General features: G+C 40.9%; 1 protein-coding gene across 4 annotated transcripts in view; it reads left to right on the forward strand.

The window, feature by feature from the left end:
• Positions 1–18,554, forward strand: part of PRKG1 (protein kinase cGMP-dependent 1) — a 392,537-nt gene that overhangs the window by 51,671 nt on the left and 322,312 nt on the right. For all 4 annotated transcript variants that reach the window (XM_042862969.1, XM_042862970.1, XM_042862973.1 and 1 more), the window contains exon 2: positions 406–572. In XM_042862969.1, the coding sequence (XP_042718903.1) occupies positions 406–572 (167 nt within the window). The remainder of the gene's footprint in view (positions 1–405; positions 573–18,554) is intronic.

Consider the following 18,554-nt stretch of genomic DNA (forward strand, 5'->3'; position numbering starts at 1 on the left):
TAATAGGAGTGTGATTAAACTATGCAGTAAATCCTTGGACTTCTTGTTTGTATTTCCTTTCACTTTTGTATATGGAAGATATTTTGGGTAGCTCTGTTATTCTTCAGTGTTATTACTGATGTAGCTAAAAAGGGATCTTGTAATTGCATGAGATCTATTTTCATTACAAAACTGTATCTAAAATTATTTACAAAAATCATTGCAAGTTAATTTTTTTTTTCATCATCTCTGATTCTATCACATTTTTAGGGAAAAAAAATCTGGATTTTTTTTTTTGTCCCAAAGAAATAGTCAGTGAGGCACTGTGTGATTGTCCCAAACTTCACGTGTTGTTATTGAGCTCGGTGGATGGATGTTTGGCTAAACAGTGCTTTTTTTGTTTTGTTTTGTTTTTTTATCCTGCAGGTCCAAGGAGCTAATAAAGGAAGCTATCCTTGACAATGACTTCATGAAGAATCTGGAGCTGTCTCAGATCCAGGAGATTGTGGATTGTATGTATCCTGTGGAGTATGGCAAAGACAGCTGCATCATCAAGGAGGGAGATGTGGGTTCCCTGGTGTATGTCATGGAAGGTATGGTTTCAAAAGCTGATACCTTTTTCCTTTATTTTCCAACATACATGGAGATGAAAACCTCATTTCATGAGAAAAATCATTTTGAAAAAAGAGACTAAAGACGTTTTCTAAATATGGTTGTTGAATAATTTGTGCAGACTACTTTTGCTTGGAAAATTCCATGCTGGAATTGTGTGCCTCCCTATATAAAGAAGGAGGGTTAAAGCTCTTAACCCAGCACTGAGATCTATTGGAATAAGCCACCACTAAATATAGTTCTTGGGCTTTGAGGCAATACCTATGCTTTGCTGTATCAGTGATTGGCTTAGCAGAAATGGTGGTGTTACAGAAATGGAAAGTGTCTGTAAAAGGAGGAGACTGGTAATAGTTTGCTACCTTATAGACTGTTGTGAGAATGAGCTTTTGCATGTTGATAAAGTGCATGGACATCTCTGCAGAAGCAATGTGTTTCATAATGGAAAATGGTAGTTTTCTGCCCTGTGCACAAAATGAGTGTAGCATCTGCAGTTTAGCATGTCTGATTTGTCACAGTATGTGTTGTGGCAGGGTTTTATCTTCTCAGTGAGATGTGAGTGCAGCAGTGGATGTTCTGTTTTTGGGAGCCGTCAGGTTTCTGAGAGTCTCATAGCTGGATGGGTGTTGTCAGCACTCTGCTTTTCCAGAATGTCAGCTATTTGCATTTTGTGTCTTATTCTTTCCACATTTGTTAGCTTGGCGTGTTGAATTGGGCATATTTAATGTTTCATCTGTAGGAGTTACTAGGCTCGATCAAACCTGGTGTCTACCTATCTCTTTGGCTAGTGTCTAACAGCGAGTTCTGAGGTAAATGTTGCTGTTTTAATTGAGTTAAGGCAAAAAACGAGTTCCCAGCTTGATTTGATACAGTACACATAGACAAATACTTACAAAATCTCTTGGTACCCTTTAGGAAGAAGTAGACCTGCGAGCATTTTGTCCAGATAATATCCAAGGAGAACAAAGGTTTCCTGCTTGTCTCTGTCTTCTCAGCAAATATGAGAAAATTCCAGATTATGTATAACTTGTGTATTTCTGTATATTTACACATGCACAAATTAATTTCTTAAATTGTCCTTTAAACAAAAATATTTTCAAGGCAGTAAGCCATCCTTTAAACATGGTTTCCTGCCAAACTCTTAATGCTGTATAGTTGCAAATTATTCTTCACTAGTTTCCCAAAACAGCTTTAAGGTTCTGCCCTTTTAAGGTTAAATCCTTTCTTATGGCACATATTTAAGTCCTCCAGCTTTTTATATTTACATATTTTCCACCTTCAAATGGCATTTTGCATTATGAAGTAGTTAGTGGGGGATTCCAAAGGAAATATATGCCCACCCCAGCATTGCATGGAAAGGTGTAGGTTTTTCAGTCTCTCATTTTGAGTACAGAAACCATTTTATTGAGGTGCAGGTTTAGTCTTAGACCAGTAACAAACTGTTTTAAAGCAATGCTTTTTTTTTTTTTTTTTTTTTTTTTTTTGTAAAATAGTGAAGTTTTCATATCGCACAACTGTGTTTGGTTCCCAAACACCATCATGTTACCATCATGTTGGAGGCGTATTTCTGCTGTGTGACTGGGTTTGGATGATGTGTTCCATCCAAACCTCATAAGAGCAGGGTGCACTTATGTCCTGTGCAGTGCTGTTGCATCCTTTGGAGAGGAATTCTGGGGGATTAGTGGGCAGACCTCTTCCCCCTGTTTGAAGCAGTGAGCATGACTTGCGACACAGTTGGCCTTTATTTGGTGTACCTGATGTTGTCTTTTTTTACTGTGGCTTTCCTGAATTTACAAGGTGTTTCTAATTATTGCTCCAAACTCTGTCCCTTGACTCTCATCTTCTAAAACAACTGTATGTGAAAGTCAACCTCATGGCTTTTGGGCTCTTCAGCTTATTCCTGCTCTTCTGGAAGGTGTCTGTGTGTGAGGGCAGGATTGGCTCACCCCCAGTGTTTGGTTGGTCTTATGATTTAATTTAAGATTATTTAGATAGCTATATAAATATGTATAATGCTTTAGAAACAAAATTATGTAGAGTTTATAGTCTGTGTTTAGAAGTAATGCAATGAGTGATGATGAAGTAATGGAAATGAGAGATGATGTTATCAAATGTCTTGGTTTATGGTTGTTACTGTGGGCTCATTTGCTCCTTTTGGCTTATCGCTGTATCCTTTCAGCTATTCAAACAAACAAAAAACCTACAACCAGTCATCTATAAACTTTATTCTTCATAGAGTTCTTCTGAAAAAAAAAAAATCCTATCTTGATGAATATTAGAGAGTGATTTTTTTATTTTCTCGATGTATTCCTCTTTCCTTCCTTGCTTGTGATGAATATGAATACAAATTAGTCATGTTGAGTGTTTGATAACCAATACTATCATGCAGATTTCTAATTTATGATTCAGCATTTAGATAGAGCCTCTTACCAGAAGTCTGGGTTATGTATGGATGATGTTTCCTTAGACTAATTATAAATAAAGATTTAAGTGAGATGGATTTGAAAACATCCATCACTTTCATTGTTGCTTTCTGCATTTGCTGATCACTGTGAAGCAGCAGTAGTCTCCATTTTAAATTTTCACTTATCTTCATAAACCTTATTAGACCTGTAGTCTCTATGATAATTATGATCTCTGAATATTTGAGTTCTTTATCCTGGATGTTAAGATGCTTACTAACATGACACTTGCTGTGCTTGGTGAACCTTAGAAGGCTGAATAATGATGAGCCCCAAACTCTTCCTTCTTTACTATGGCTTGATTGTGCTTTCTGAAAGTAATTCTGGCATTGGTATATTTCTGGGGTGAAAATGGCCGTTGTAGCTCAGTGAAAAGTCAGGAAAGTCTTGACTGTTTTTCCATTGTGTCTTTGATCCAGTCAGAAAGATAGTTAACTACTACCCAATACCAAGTTTGGGTGAGCTGTCATTTTTTATTCATGTGTTTGCCCACGCTGGCAGGTTTGATTCCTTCCACTCTGTTTTTGTGCTCTCATGCATGCGATGAGTGAGTAAAAACTGTGTTCTGTGTCTTATTATTTTTTACCTGCAGTCAGAATTCCTGCCTTCCTTGTGTTTCTTTTTTTTTTTCAGGAGTGCTTGTACAAACTGATTGTACTCCAGAGATGACAAGTTGTTTAATAGAGTGAAGCTTGAAAAGACTGAAGTTACTGAGAATACAAGGAGAAAGTCTTCCACATAGTTCCGTATATCAAAATTCAAAGCTGAGTAGGGAGAAGTGAAACACAGTATTGGAAGGTGGGAGGATACTGGAAACTAGGAGAGTTGTGCTTGTTAGAGAGCCCTCCAAAGGACAGCTTTGCTGCATGGAGGCACACAGAGTCCAGCTCACGATGGGCCAAGGATCCCCATTTCTCCTGCAGCACCCAAAAAGTTGTCTTGTAACTAAGTTTGAAGGTGAAAATTAGTTGTGATATAAGCAAGTATTTATTAGGGGCTGAGATTCTTGGAGAAAGGAACTCTGACCACATACAGCAAAAACATGCCTTCGGGCTGTTGAAGCTGGGACTGAAAAGAGGGATGAGTGATCCTTGGCTTATGCATATGAACTAGCGTCTGCTGGCACTCTGCAAGTCAAGCAATTTTGAGGATAAAATAAGCTTGCCAAAAATATTGCCTTTCTTATTAGTGCCTCATCAGGTTTTTGTCTTAAAATTGAGGTTTCTTTTGCAGTGAAAAAGGGATTATCTCTGTTGGTCAATTGTATTCTGCCTCTATAATCAGTTTGCCACCCCCAGTTTGTTTTAAGGTTAAGAAAAAAACAAAAGTTCTCCAAGCTCTGGTTTTGGAGGTTTGATTTGGTTGACTTAAAGCCTTTTTTTGGAAATCACATTTCTAAAACTTTTCAGAAATTACTTAAGAATTTGAAAACCTAGAAAGGTTTCTTTCTGAGAGATGCATCTAGATCTGTACCATGTTGACAGCTTTGAGTTATGTGTGGGTGTTACCTCGCACTAATGAGGATAAATGTGATATCCCACATCTGAAACCAAATGTTTCCTCTTTTGCTCCCTCTCTGTCTGAACCTGACAGCTGCAAGATGTCACAGTTGATGGCTGCATTATGAAAGGAAAATATGTCAGCAGAGCTATTGATAAATCAGGCGACAGTGTACAAGTTTTAGGCTCTCATGTGAATAAGTCATGCCACTATAAACAGACATTCCAGTTTTTTTTTTTTTTAGAAACTATATTAACAGGTGTAAGGAGCCCTTCTTTCATGTTGGTTTCTATTACCATGAAAAATGGAAGGAATAATACTGTGAGTGGAGTGGAGGGGACCTGAAGTACTTGAAATGACTGTTTTGTAGCTTACGATTTTGTGTTGGCTGTGTGCAGTAGCATCCTCCTTGGCTCTTTGTTCTTCTGCAAATAAATATTGAGGTTGCACTAAAACTCCAAAAGCTGAGCTGAGTGAGGGAAACAGCCCCACCAACACCTGTTAGGCTTGTGGTGCTGGACTTATGGGAAGGGAAAAAGCAGCTTTGAGAAGAGCCCGTATTGAGAAACAGTCTGTGCTTTCCTCAGCCCTTATTTTAATAGTTTTTCCTCTTAAATCTCCTTGAATTTCATTTTATTTTCATCTTCAGTCAAGAGGATTCTCCTTTGGGAGACTTTGTTCCTTGCTTTACTCCTCATAGCTTCTCCAAAGTGATGAAGAAACATCTAATTATGACTTCCCCTTGGGGAATGGGGTTTGGGACATCAGAGAAGTCTTGGGAAGGAACATATTCCTGGAAAGTGCAGGATTTGCAAGGATATCAAGCTCAGAGTTTGGAGATGTCCCAGCAGAGCCGTCTCAGGTGAGATCCTCAGGATCTCAAAGCAGCTCCTCAGTCTGTTGGGATTTCTGCCAATGAATCAAAACCAAAAACGGCTTACAGATACTGCCTGTCTTCCCTAAGATGACAGCTTGATGCTGCCTTTAGGTTATCATAGCTTTTGCCTAACTTTTCTGACACTATAATGTTTTATCATTCTGTTGGCCAGTGTTCTTATCTTCCTTCTCATTTCTGAAGGTGTACTGGAGCATATCATTCTTTTCTCTCCAGTTTGCTTTTGGCAACCATGCAGTTATGTTTTTTGTTTGTTTGTTTGTTTGTTAACTGGAGAATAATCACTGCAGGCTCTTGGCTTCTATATGATCATGCACAAATACTGCATTCAGTCTGGCTTTGTGTCACCCTCTCTCTGCCCCCTCTTTTGTCTCTTTTTATGGACTATTTTCAGTAAGAATCTGATTTAATAGGACATAATTGCTGTACTAGCCCTAGGGTCTTTTGAGTTAGTTCCTTCTCAGAGGATTTGGTAGGGCTGTTTTTTTCTAAAGGAGAGGGAGATGGAGAAAAGAGATGAGTTTTAGATTTAAGGAGGCTCTGTGATTTGTTCCCAAGTGCAAGTGCAGAGTGGGAGCAGTAATGCAGTCACCTCAGTGCAGTGTATCTTTTGACCTTCACGTTTATTTTTGTGTTATTGTATGTTGTGTTTGCAAGAGGTTCCTCACTTTATAATGGTCTGCTACTATTGTCACCAAGCCTCAGTGTGCAAAGTTCTCCTGGTTCTGCTGGTGTTCTCCAACAGTGATGGTGGTCATCGTTCATCTCAAAGTAAACTGTACACAACTGAGGCATTTCTGCATTTAAAACTTACATTGCCTCTCACTATAAGTGCCTTAGGCTCTGCCTGTACCTGTAAACCAGTTCTCAGGGGGTTGGATCTGCCTTTCCAAGCAAACAGCAAAAAACAACATCTCCCAGCACAAGTGTTAGATGGCTCTTGAAGTTGGAGAACATTTACGTGGTGTCCATATGTGGGAAGAAGTTAATTAGGTATTTGTGACAAAATGGGATTTTTTTGCACAGCATGCCAACAGATTCGTAGTCTCTGAAGAAGCAACCTCTCACAGTACTTTCCACTGGTTGTGTAAAAATCAACCGTGGCATCAGTTTCTTTTTCCACTCATCTACTTAATGTTTTCTGCCTCTTTTTTTTTCATCATGTTGTAGAGTCAGATCACGGTTTTTCATGTGATCTGAGAAACTGCTCCTCACTGTCATCCTGCCATGAAATAAGTCTGTTTCCCAAGGAAATGGGTGGTTTCGTGGCTCTCTTTCCTTTGGGAAATTTTCATACCCCCATCCCAGATTCCTCTCTAAATACAGTCCAGTACTGACACCACTAGATATCAGGACAGGATCTTTTTGTAAGGCATTCCAAATTTAAGAAATTGTCAAGGACTGCTGTCTTCACTCTTAAGATCACCTCACTGCAGAGCAAGCTGTATTAGGACCTTTTGGAGGGAGCAGAGGCAGAGATATTGCTTGTCATTCCAGGCATGTAAGGCATCTCAGAAGCCTTCAATTGAATACTGGCCTTTCACAGAACTAGTGTTTTTGCAAAACTCGAAGACCGTCCCTTGGGCAATGCAGATGCTTTAGAAGAGTATTCCTAAAGCTCCTTACAGTGTGAATTTAAATATGGATCCAAGGGGCAGGGGAGGTTGCCAGCAAGGTTTCTTTAGATGTTCTGTCATTGTGTGTGTTCACATCTCATGCTTCATCCTTCCAAGTGCAAAGTCCTGGAGAGGAATCTGTAGGGCGGAGGAGTGAAGGGCTGAGATCTTAGGATTGTTCAAGTGCCTCACTGTCATTACACACTCACCTGGGGATATCTGTGGAGATCGCTCCACCTCCCTTGGAGATCAGGCTTGTTTCCAGCAGTCAGTTGATATTTTCGAGACTGTTTATCATTTGGCCTGGATATCTGCAAGAAAACATGGTAATACTTTGAGTCCTGCTCACTTTAAGGGAACAATTCTGTTGGTTTTGACATGGTTTAGCAACTGCACTTGTACTGTTGACCCATAATATCATCATGCCCCAGTCTGAGGCATGCTTTTTATGGATGCAGCATGAAAATTCGGAGCTCTCAAAAAGTCACTGTTAACTTAAGCACTGAGTCAGAAAAGCACTTGCATGAATGCTGTGTCCGTCTGAGTTTCAAACTGAGATTTGCTTCAGCATTTCAGTAGCATCCTCATAGGTTTCTGGGCATTATATAAGTAGAAAATATGTCACTAATGATGCAAAAACCTGTTTGTTAACTTCTGAGGCTTTCTTACTGAAATTGGACATTGTTCCAACTGCTTCCAGTTGGAGTTATTACAATTCATCATGAAATTTGATTCATCTGTTTTCCTTTTTCTTTCCCCAGAAGTCAAAACAAAGAATATTTATTAGTCAAAAAATCCACAACTAATTATCACCAAGTCTTTTTATACAAGTAGATGAAGTGCAGGCTTTGGCACGGATGCTGCATTGCTGTGGCTTGGTTTTGCACTCTTATGGCCCAGTCTGTTTGAGCACCATTACAAAGGTTTGTTCTTGTATTTTTCCAAATTAATATATCAACTTAGAAATTGTTTCTAGCAGTCCTCCAGGATAGGATATATTTAATGTTCAGAGCTTACTGTGCTAGAGCCTCGTGCATGGCCGGTCTCTTTGAGAAACAGGATTGTTGCGCATTTCTGTTTTCATGCATAGGACATACAAAAGCAAGTGCTCCACCTTTATCATCCAGTTTCTTTATTTTTACAGTGTCTGAATAACTGACTCTCCTAAATGTAGTTACTTATTCTACAGACAGACAGAAGTATTTCTTGTGCTTATTTGATGAAGCGCTGATGAGGTCAAATAGGATATGAAATTATGACTGTCGTATAGGTGGTGTTTTGTGGGCAGTGATTGTGCTCATCATTAGATACAACTTCTATAAAGTAATTATTTTAAGGCTGCAAAACTGACTGTGTTTAAAGCATGAGCAATAGGAATATATAAACAAACCACTGGAATGCTGCAGCAGAGGGCTACAGGAGATGCTCTCTTTTGCCCTGTCTCCAATAAAGTTGATAGTTAGTATGTATCTTAATAAGAGTTCACATGAAACTGGTCGAAATATTGTTAGCAATATTGCTGAATTGGAGCAAACCAGGCTTTGTAGAAGGAAAGATTACAGTGTTTTGTAAAGATCGTGAGGACACTCCTTGTCACCTGAGCAAGGACTAAGGAAAGAAAGTCTGAATAAATCTCACAGGTATTAGAACCTGAGCTTGCAGAGCAGAACTGCAACTCAGACAGGAGCAATGCAGTGCTTTGACTGGTGCCTCACAGCTGCTCCACTGCTTGACTAAGGTGCTGCATGGGGTGAGCAGATATATCAGCACAGGCAAGCTGCGGATTATATACTGACCTCCTCATAAAGAATGACCAAAACCCCTAACCCTAGTTAATTTGTGTGAAGTTATGGCATGAGTTTGCACTTAAATTCAAAGGGTGCTATTTGATTAAATGATTTCTTCCCAGTAATCAAAACTTAACCTGTGATTAGACTAAACCTGCATTTGGTAGCAGGAGGGGAGGAGATGCAATCAAATCTGGGAGCTAATGACTTCAGACTTGTCCATTGCTTGCTGATGGTTATGTGATAATAATAATAAATCCATTTCCTGTGTCTCAAGGTACTGACAAACACTGGTCGGTGGATAAGAAGGACTGCACAGTGTTTAATACCTTCATGTGCATGCTGCCAAGCACCCAAGTAACTGAGTCTGACGTGTCATCACTCAAGTCATGCTGTCAGCATGAGCTTCGCCTTTAGAGTCAGCAGAGAGCAGCTGGCAGGCTCTTAAGCAATGCTTTCGAAGTTCTAGTGTCAAGATGACCTGAAAATATTTCTATTTTAAAGATGAACGTCCAGCTTTTTTGATGACCTGCTCATGTACGTAGTTATTTACTGCTCTTGCCACTTTGCTCATCATTAGATTCTGAGGAGACTACAAATGAAGTTCCCAGTGTAGTATGCAGCGTAGTACTGAGAAAGGCTGGAGTGAATTCAACAAAAGCTGTAGTCTTTATTGCTGGGGAGGAGTATTCAGAGTTTGTCGAATAGATATATTGTTCTGTAAGTGCATTCATATTCATACAGCCTGGCTCATTTGTAGGGGGCTAAGTGCTCATTTCTCCTTTTCAAGGCAATAAATGCATAGGTGTAACCTCTTAAGAAATAAAAATTAATAAAAAAAATGATTTCCAATGTTTTCTCCTCACATTAGATCATAGTTGTTGAAGGGCTATCTATTTGTCTATATCTCCTTATTCTGGGTGGTTATGCAAAGGCTGCTTTTGTCCTGAAGCAGGGTTTTATTTACAAAATAAATTGGTTAGATAAAGCCCCATTCATTTTATTAATAGCAGCAGAAAAGGGAGGCACAAATGTATTTGTCTCCTCCACTGTTCCATGATTCCCTTTTACTGAAACTCCCACAACTGAAATGTAAAATAAAAGGACTTTTCATTGTAATAGTATACATGAAAGTGCCTGGATTTTGACCTTTGTTTCTGCCCGTTAAAATACACGGCTGTATAATTTAGACTGTGTATGCCGATAGAAAGACTCCAGTGTTAGCAATCGAAACTATTGTTAAAGGAACATTAGAGGCAAAATGTTCTCTTCTGTTAGGCTTGATTCATTTTGAAATGCCTGTTTACTTTGAAAGTTGACCCACCCCCCATCTCCCTACCCCCCAGAAAATCAGCCCAGATAGTCCTGTGCTGTTTCTTACTGCTCTGGGTACAAAGGGGGCTTAAAGCAGCTTGGGAAAGGAGAGAGACTTCTTGGAGACTGGAAAATGAGGTCATCTCTACCTTGTAAGATGTTTTCCTTTAAATACTCTGTGGAAAGTAAGAGGATAGAAATAAGAAAATTGGGAAAGAAAGGGACTGCTGCTCTTCAGAAACCCAGAGTCGTGGGTACCAAGATTGGAAAGTACCTTATTACAGATTGGTTGAAATGGAGCAGAAGGAATAGCTTTTAGTTTCCTTGTTTTTCTTTTGGTTTAACGTGGTGGTCCTGGTCTCAAACTTGAGACTTCCCCTCGTCTTGGGGAAAATGGAGGATTTTGTTCTTAGGAAACGATCTGATGTTTCGGTATCTAAAAGATTTATATTTTGCACTGTATTCTTTTAAAATAGTGGAGATTACAATGTTTCCCAGCAGCTGCTATTTGTAGCACATCCAGACAGATTATAATTAAATGCCATCTGAATACATAGGAATTTAAGATCGAAAAACTAATAAAAACAAGATGCTTGCCATCCTTTTGCTAAACACTTTTATAACCTCTCACTTCTGGCTGAAAACAGATATTTTGTGAAATGACTAGAGTATGAAATGACTGTCGGTAGGCTTTCTCATATGAAAAACAAAAACAGCAGCTGAGGTTTGAGGTGATGCAGATCTGGAGAAGCAGTAATCCCAGTGTAATTATGCAGTTGCATTCTTCCAGCAGGGTTCCACAGGGGAATGCTTATCACTGCTGAAATGATAGAAGCTGCTCTTATCTTGAAGGAGGAGGAAATGTGAAGTTCTTTTCTGGTTGGATTGGGGTATTCTTTTCTGGTAATGATATATAGCTTTACAGGTTTCTCTGAGCTAATTGTATGTGGTTGCTGCTTGTTCTTCATCAGCCTTTCCAGTTTTGTCATTGCTCAGGGGAGGATGGAAGAATCCAGGAGCTTCACAAAGGCCTGTTCATAAGAAGGTGAAACCTTACTGCAGTGAGCTGTTAGGCCAAAAAATTGTGTTCCTTGCCATGTCCTCTTGTGACATATATTGCCATTGGAAAAGCAAAGACAAACTGTAATACCCATAAAAGATCTTCAGTGGGAAATAAGGAACGTTCTGTGGTAAAGCCTTTCTACCTTTACCCTGCTAAGGGGTGAAGAACTTGTGCATTTTGGCACAGGCAGCCCTGGGAAAAGAGTCCAATGGATCATGCAGTTTGGAGTAATCTACAAGGTAGACATTCTTCAGTTATTGCTGGGCAGTCAGCATGCCCCCAAATGATAGTTATCTCCAGAGGTCTCCTGTAAGCACCGGTTTCCTGTGTTGAAATTACGACTGGACTAAATCCATGGAAGATTTTTTACCCAGGAATGTGTTTATTCGCAGTCAGTATGAGATAAGAGAAGGTGGTGTCCTTGGTAATGTTCATCTGGAAGGGACAACTGGACCTCATGGCTGCATGATGAATGAAAAGAGAGGAAGTTTATTTTCTGCTTTTCATCAGCAGCTCCCACTTGTTATCAGTTGTCAGCTATCTGCGGTATGTTGTTTTCCTTCTTGGTAAAAACAAGCCTTTTACACAGACCCCACTTGGTTGGAAATATTTAGCACTGCAGGACTAACCTTGCTCATAAGTGCTGCTCGGAGGATAATTTATTTCCTAGCCTTGTGCTGTGTTGTTTGAGCAGACCACGAGGGAATTCAAACATTTGCATTTTCTTGGTGCTTCTGGTGATGGTTGGATAGACTGAAGCACTGGAGAGTGCTGAGATGTCCCAGCAGATTCCCTTATTACTTTGCCCATTAAGTGTTAGTGGTAATCTGAATTTTCCATCTTACCTTTGCAAAATAAATGTCTTTCAACAAGCAAAGGGGTTGTTTTTGACTGCAAGCCTACTGGGAAGGAGGCTGGCAAATCAAAGAGCCAAGTGTTCGCAGTTGATTCTTTTTTTTTCCCCTGTAAGTTTGAAGAATCTGGGGTCTCAGAGAATGTCCTTGGCAACACCCATTATTTTACACTGCCCCCGTGCACACCTTCCACTTGGAGCTGGCTGGCACAGAGGAGACGGTGGCAAGGAAGTCCTGCCTGTGTGTGGAGCTGGAGTGCACCTGCATGAGAGAGCGGCTGCTGGGGAACATGCTGTGCTTTCTCCACCATGCTCAGAATGAGCTGAGAAGGAAGCAGGAGCCCAGCCTCCCAGAGAGCTTCTGCAGGGGCTCCTACTTGCACGGGGAGAGAACTGCCCGCTGGTTCCAATGCCAGGTGCAGGCAGTGTGGTGGTGTCTGCCTCAGTTATCTGACTGCCGCCTAGCAGTGCTGCCCACCCTCAGCTTCTGCAAGGCTGACCATCCCCTCCGTGAACAGCTTCTCCATTGAGATGATGCTTGGTATGCAAGCTTGGGGTCAACTCAGACACCTTACTGAGCCTCGAATAGGCTGAAGCATGGCATGGCATGGCCAGAAATGGATTTTGGTGTGCTCATCAAGGGGAAGGTGGAGAACCTGCCCATTCCAGATGCTCCCTGGGTGCCTGTGCCCCAGAACTGAGCAGCAGACACTGCTCATCAGGCAGTGGGTATCTCTCCTGCACATTTTCTCCACTGCCCAGCCCTACTTTGGGGAACCTGACTTGGTGCAGCAGAAGACGATGCTGTGTGGAGGCTTGCAACGGAGAGCTGTTAACATGCAGGCGGTGACCACTCAATATCTTGGAGGGACTTCATGACCTCTGGGAGCTCCAGCCTGTGCACAAATGTCAATAAATTAATTGTATGTACAGACACTCTGTCCATGAGCATGTGGGCAGAGCTTTGCTGGTGAATGTAGGCATGGGGGCTGAGTGCCCCACTGCTGCACAACCAGTGAGCACTGCAGAAACACGGACTGACTGAAGTTGGAAGGCTCCTCTGGAGGCTACATGGGGGGGTGTAAGAAAGAAGGGGAAAGACTCTTTAGTATGGTCTGTCTGATAGGACCAAGGAAAATGGTTTCAAACTAGAAGAGGGGAGATTTAGATTGAATATAATAAAAAGGTATTTTATGATACGGGTATTGAAGCCCTGGCACGGGTTGCATGGAGAGGTGGTGGATGATCCATCGGTGGAGACATTCAAGATCAGTCTGGACAGGGCTGTGAGCAACCTGATCTAGCTGTGAATATCCGTGTTCATTGCAGGGAAGTTGGACTATATGGCCTTTAAATGGCCCTTCCAACTCAAACCCTTCTATGACTCTGTGATTATCCATTAGGGAAAGTGTTGCTAGGTGTCCTTTCAGGGTTTCAGCTGTGTGTGATTGGCTACGAGCTGGAGGATGAATGGTCAGAGCCCCTTGGCTTGGAGGAAAGTGGCTGGGACTTGTGCTACAGCAGTGTCCTTGGAATCCATGTTCTGCTGTTGCTAAGACAGGTGTGCTTTCCTCAGCGGGTGGTAGCAGTTGTTACCTGAAGGTTGATTGCTAAGGCTGCAGGTTATCTGCTCTTTTTTTGAGCCTAGATGTTCCATCAGTCGTTTTTCAGTGTGCTTTTCGTTCACTCTGTCGTCTCCGAGAACTAAAAAAAATCTGACTAATCCTCTTGAAATAGTGTAAGGCTACTTAACACTCTATTTCTTCTTAGGTATTAGATTTTAGGATGAAATTGCAATTTTTTTTTCTTGTTTCCCCAAACTGCAATTAAGGTACTTTTGCATTTTAAGCCAGGTCCTTGTGTGACAGCAAAGTCCTGTCTGTCAGTGAGTTGCTGTCTCCAAGATGTAGTGATCTGGTGCTGTGTTGTTCCACAGGTAGGTGATCAGTAAGTTCAGCATTCCTCTTAATGTCTTGTGCTCAAGTAAGGCAAATGAAATGAAGGAGAATGAAAGGTTATGCCAAAGCAAGAATAAGTAAAGAAATAAATAAAACGCTCACAGGAAGAAAATACGAGTGGGAATAAATGTGGAGCAGAACAGTGCATTTATGCAGAGATTTTCTGAGATAATTTTTCGACACTGATTGGGCTAGGTCAGTAAGAAATGAAGCAACAAGATAAATGCTGTAACCTAGGTGACATGTCTAAATAGTCTGTGGGTTAACAATTCTCACTGGGCTTTTATTAACCCTTGATAAGTTACAAGGTTGATACGTCTTAAATATACAGCTTTAGTTTTTGAAGAGCTGTGACTTCAAATTGGCATTGAGGAGGCCTTTTCCATAAATCTTGTATTGTATTGCAGCACAGAAGAGCGAGGTACTGAAGGCTTACTTCACTGCCTTGAGATGTGTTATATTCTGTATTCACAATATTATGCAGATCAGCCGTCAAACTGTGGAGTATCTGAGCGAAGAATTGCTCAGAACTGAAAATAGAAATCTCTCTAATATTACAAATTAATGATTTTGAAGAGCTCCATAAGAAGTAGAAAGAATCCTCATATATAAAAGTTTGCTGCAGACATCTGTGTGGTGTTTGAGCATTGTGTCTGTCATATCGGCGTTTCTTTGTCTTCAAGCCCTACCAGAGACCTGGTTATTTTCAGGTAAGGTTGTTTGGGATGTTGCTCTCTGAAATGTCATTTTATAGAGCTGTTGGTGAGAAGGGATTTCCCTCTGACCTTGCAGGTCTGATCTTCAGTGAATGCAGCACACCTTAACCTGCACACTCTTCCAGAAACTTGTATATTTTCCTAAATCCCAAGAAATCCCCCTTTAAAGTAAGTAGAGAACAAAGTCTCATCTCTGTCCTTGTGTAGAGGGTTTTGTCTCATGTCCTTTGACAGCCCTTTGTGGGATTTTCAGAATGCCATTGGGAAGGGCAGAGAATCTTTCTCAAGAGTCCTGAAGCTGTTAATAAGGGTTGTGAGACACTGAGGAAGAAATAAAGAAGTTGTGAATGTGCCATTGTAAATCCACCGAAATAATCCCATTAGTACAAAGGGCTGTGTACAAAGTGAAGAAGTATGCAGTATGTGCATTTCTTGTATGAAGTCAGGCCTAGAAGAAATTTGCAAATAAATTTAATCTGACTGTCTGGGAACAGAACTGTTCCAAGGTGTGCTGCCGTGAACTGAATTAGATACATGCTGTTACTCGATTAGCAAATGACTTTTCCTTAATTACCATCCTGTCCCCTTTGGAAGCTTAGCATCCATGGTGACAAATGTCATAGTACAGAGATGTGTTCCCTTGTTGGAATGGCAGTGGAAGAAGGTAGCCAGTTTCTCCAATAAGCTGGTGGGGGGATGTGCAGTTGTGCTTCAGGCACGGGGTCGTTGTGCTTTTATTTTTGCTGCTACATTGTGGTAAACGGAGCATATTTCAGTTCTGCTGTCAGTTAATGAACAGCTTTGTGGGTTGGAGTTAATGGTTTCACACCAGAAACCTCTCTCACTTTTACAAATAAAATGAAGAAGGAATAAGGAAAAAATACCTATTCAAAGCTGTGCTAGTGATTTAAAAAATGATCACAGAAAGGAAAACTTGATTACATATACCAGGGCAGGCTAAAAAAGGCACAAGCGTAGCATGTTGAAAGCTGAAAGCGTTGACTTTTTACATCTTATATTGGTGGAGGAGTAATATGATTGTGGGTTAACAGTAACGAGCAGTTTTGCAAAGCATGTTTTGAGGTCACCTGCTTGCTTTGCCAACCCAGCTCAGCACTGTCTGTTTGCTCCACTAAGTCTGGTGAGCAGGAAACAGGCTCCCTTCCACCTTGGATTCTGCAGCCTCAGAAGCCACCTTTTATTTTTCTACTTCTCATAGTTTTTATTTTTTTAAGATCCCAGACTGAGTTTTACTTAATTTGGCAGGTATATAAATAGTATCTGTAAGCTGAGCACAGTTGCTGTCAATGAACTCTCAAGACTAAACCTCAGGCATCGCTGTTGCGTGGTGCAAGGCTTGGCATGTCCTCATGTTATATCTCTGTTATGCTGATGCTGTATCAAAAAGGCACTGTGAAAGCTCAAAGTGTGGTAGGGAGAGGGATGCTTGGATATGTGGACTAGCTTCATTTGGAGCAATGTCTTGATAACTATTATGTTTCTTTTGAAAGAAGCATGTTGCCAACATTTTCCCCCTATTTCTTTCCCGTCCTCCTTAGGAAGCCTAGTGATTACCAAATAAACATGATCAGAATTGGCTGGAAGCCACAGATGTAACTGTTCAACGTCTAAACCTAGTATCAGGGCATGATGAGGAAAAATATTATCAATCTGATGACAGATGATTGCTGATGTGCTGAAATATTACTGTTGGCTCTCTCTAGACTGCTTTGATTTCTGACATCATTCTGTCATACAGTCAGAAAACCAAAAACTATGAAAACAGCCTGGTTTTTCTGGAGATGTTGAAGTCCTTCATGTCATGAAGTTAAAGCAGACGTGGAATAAAGAAAATAAGTCTGAGCTGATTTTCTAAAATAGTTCCTTGCTGCTCTGTGTTAGCTACAGTAGTTCAGTTGGCAGCTGTCTCTCTCTAGTGAAAGGTGTGCTGCTTCTCAGAAGACCATAGCTTTTATCAGCTTTACAGGCCAACCAGAATTCAGTTGCTGTGTTTTGAGTGCATAACACACATCTGCTCTGTGAGTAGGTGAGTTTGCACCCACTCTGTTATGTAAAAAATGGTGATTTTACATGGGTTTTGGTGAGATGCAACTCAGCTCCTCTCCAGTGCTTCCAATCACAGGAAGACTGTTTTCCCCTTCTTCTTTGATAGTAGGGAGAATACAAGGCTTCAGTTTGATTCAGGTTGTTAACAAAAGAGGATGACCATTCCAGCAGTGTGCTTCAGCTTTCTCCTGGCTGGTTCTATTTGGGAAAGGACATCTGGAGCTCTTGTCTATGAAAACCCTCATCTGAACAGAGATGCTGAGTGCTTTGTCCTCCAGTCCATGTTGAAGAAGGCTAAAAGTGCCTCTAGTATGGAGTCTGGGGAGCTGCTTCTGCCATCTGAATTCTCACTGTACCAAGAGAATTTGCACCCATCAGCTGCCACAGCTCTGTGGATGAGTAATGATGCAGTGAAACAAAATAGGAAGGAACTGGGAAGTGAGGGATCATCTGCGTATAGCAAGATATGAAAATACAGGCTGTGCACAAAGCAATAGAAGCACTTAGTAGCCACTGGTGACTTGGTCCCCATGGAGAATGGGCTCTGAGCATGCATGCCAGCTGCAGTGACTGAGGAGGGCATGAAGGAAACAAAGAAGTGGATTGGAGTAAGCTGCAACCATCAGTTTCCCCAAGCACACGCAGGCTTTGCAGTTGGCTGTGGGAAGAGATGCACCTCAAGGGCATCCCATTGGCAATGCCTCCATGGCTCTAGCAGCAGACATTTCTTCTTTGTGTTTGAAGAGGCTCTAAGGAAGAAGAGTTACAATATTTTGAGAGCTAAAATAATAGCCAAACCACAAATCTCCATGAGAAAATGTTGGCATTGTGGTTTAAGAAACTGCCTAAGCAAAAGGTGTTTGTTTTCACTTGCCAAAAGCAATCACTTGGTTTGAATTGCTGTTCAGTAGTGTGCCTTGTTGAGTGATCAGGTAAGATTTAGGAGTGCTCATCAGCACAAAGGAGGAATCTAAAGGAATAGCTTGTCTCACTTAATAGAAAAGGTACACAGGCCCATGCGTAGCTAATAAATTTCTGTCTAACTTCTGAAGTTTGGTGCGTGTTAAAATGCCTGCTATACATGGTAATTATTAAACCATTTTTCTGTTCATTTAAAGTCCATGTTGAAATAAGACTTCTGATATTCTGTTGGACAGAAATGGTTTGTGCCATTCTTTTCTCAAAAGAAGAAAAAAGAAAAAATTGTATTGGGATTACAACTTTGTCTTTCAAATTTAAAGCCCATTTGCTGAAGAAAGTAAGATCTCATATCTTGTCTTCCATTTCCAAAAAATAGGACTTAATGCAGCAAGTTCCACTGGAGGGACTCTCCAAGTGAAAATCCTTCATAATGGAGTCATTGTCATGGCTACACATTAAGTAATGTGGGCTTTCATTTGACTTGCTGTTGCATCAGTGAAACACGCCAGCCTACTGTCCCTAAGCCTCGCATTCTGTGTGGGATGGAGAGATGTGGCTGTTTGGATGGTAACACAGTGCTGTCTGCATGTAAAGGCAGAGCATTTCAGAACTTCCTTGCAATTTATGTTTTGATCTTAAAGAAACAAACAAACAAAAAAACAAAATACAGACCCCAGACCCCGCACTCCATAAAGAAAACCAAAAAACAGCCACAAAAGCAAAACCCAAAGCCTCCAAAACTATCTTAAATCACTTCAATATGACAAGCATCTGGTTGAATTGGACCAGCATTAGCTCTTTGTACTCTTTGGCT

This window comes from Lagopus leucura, unplaced genomic scaffold, assembly GCF_019238085.1.
Source record: "Lagopus leucura isolate 7727_CA_CO unplaced genomic scaffold, USGS_WTPT01 Super-Scaffold_739, whole genome shotgun sequence".
Lineage (NCBI taxonomy): Eukaryota > Metazoa > Chordata > Aves > Galliformes > Phasianidae > Lagopus > Lagopus leucura.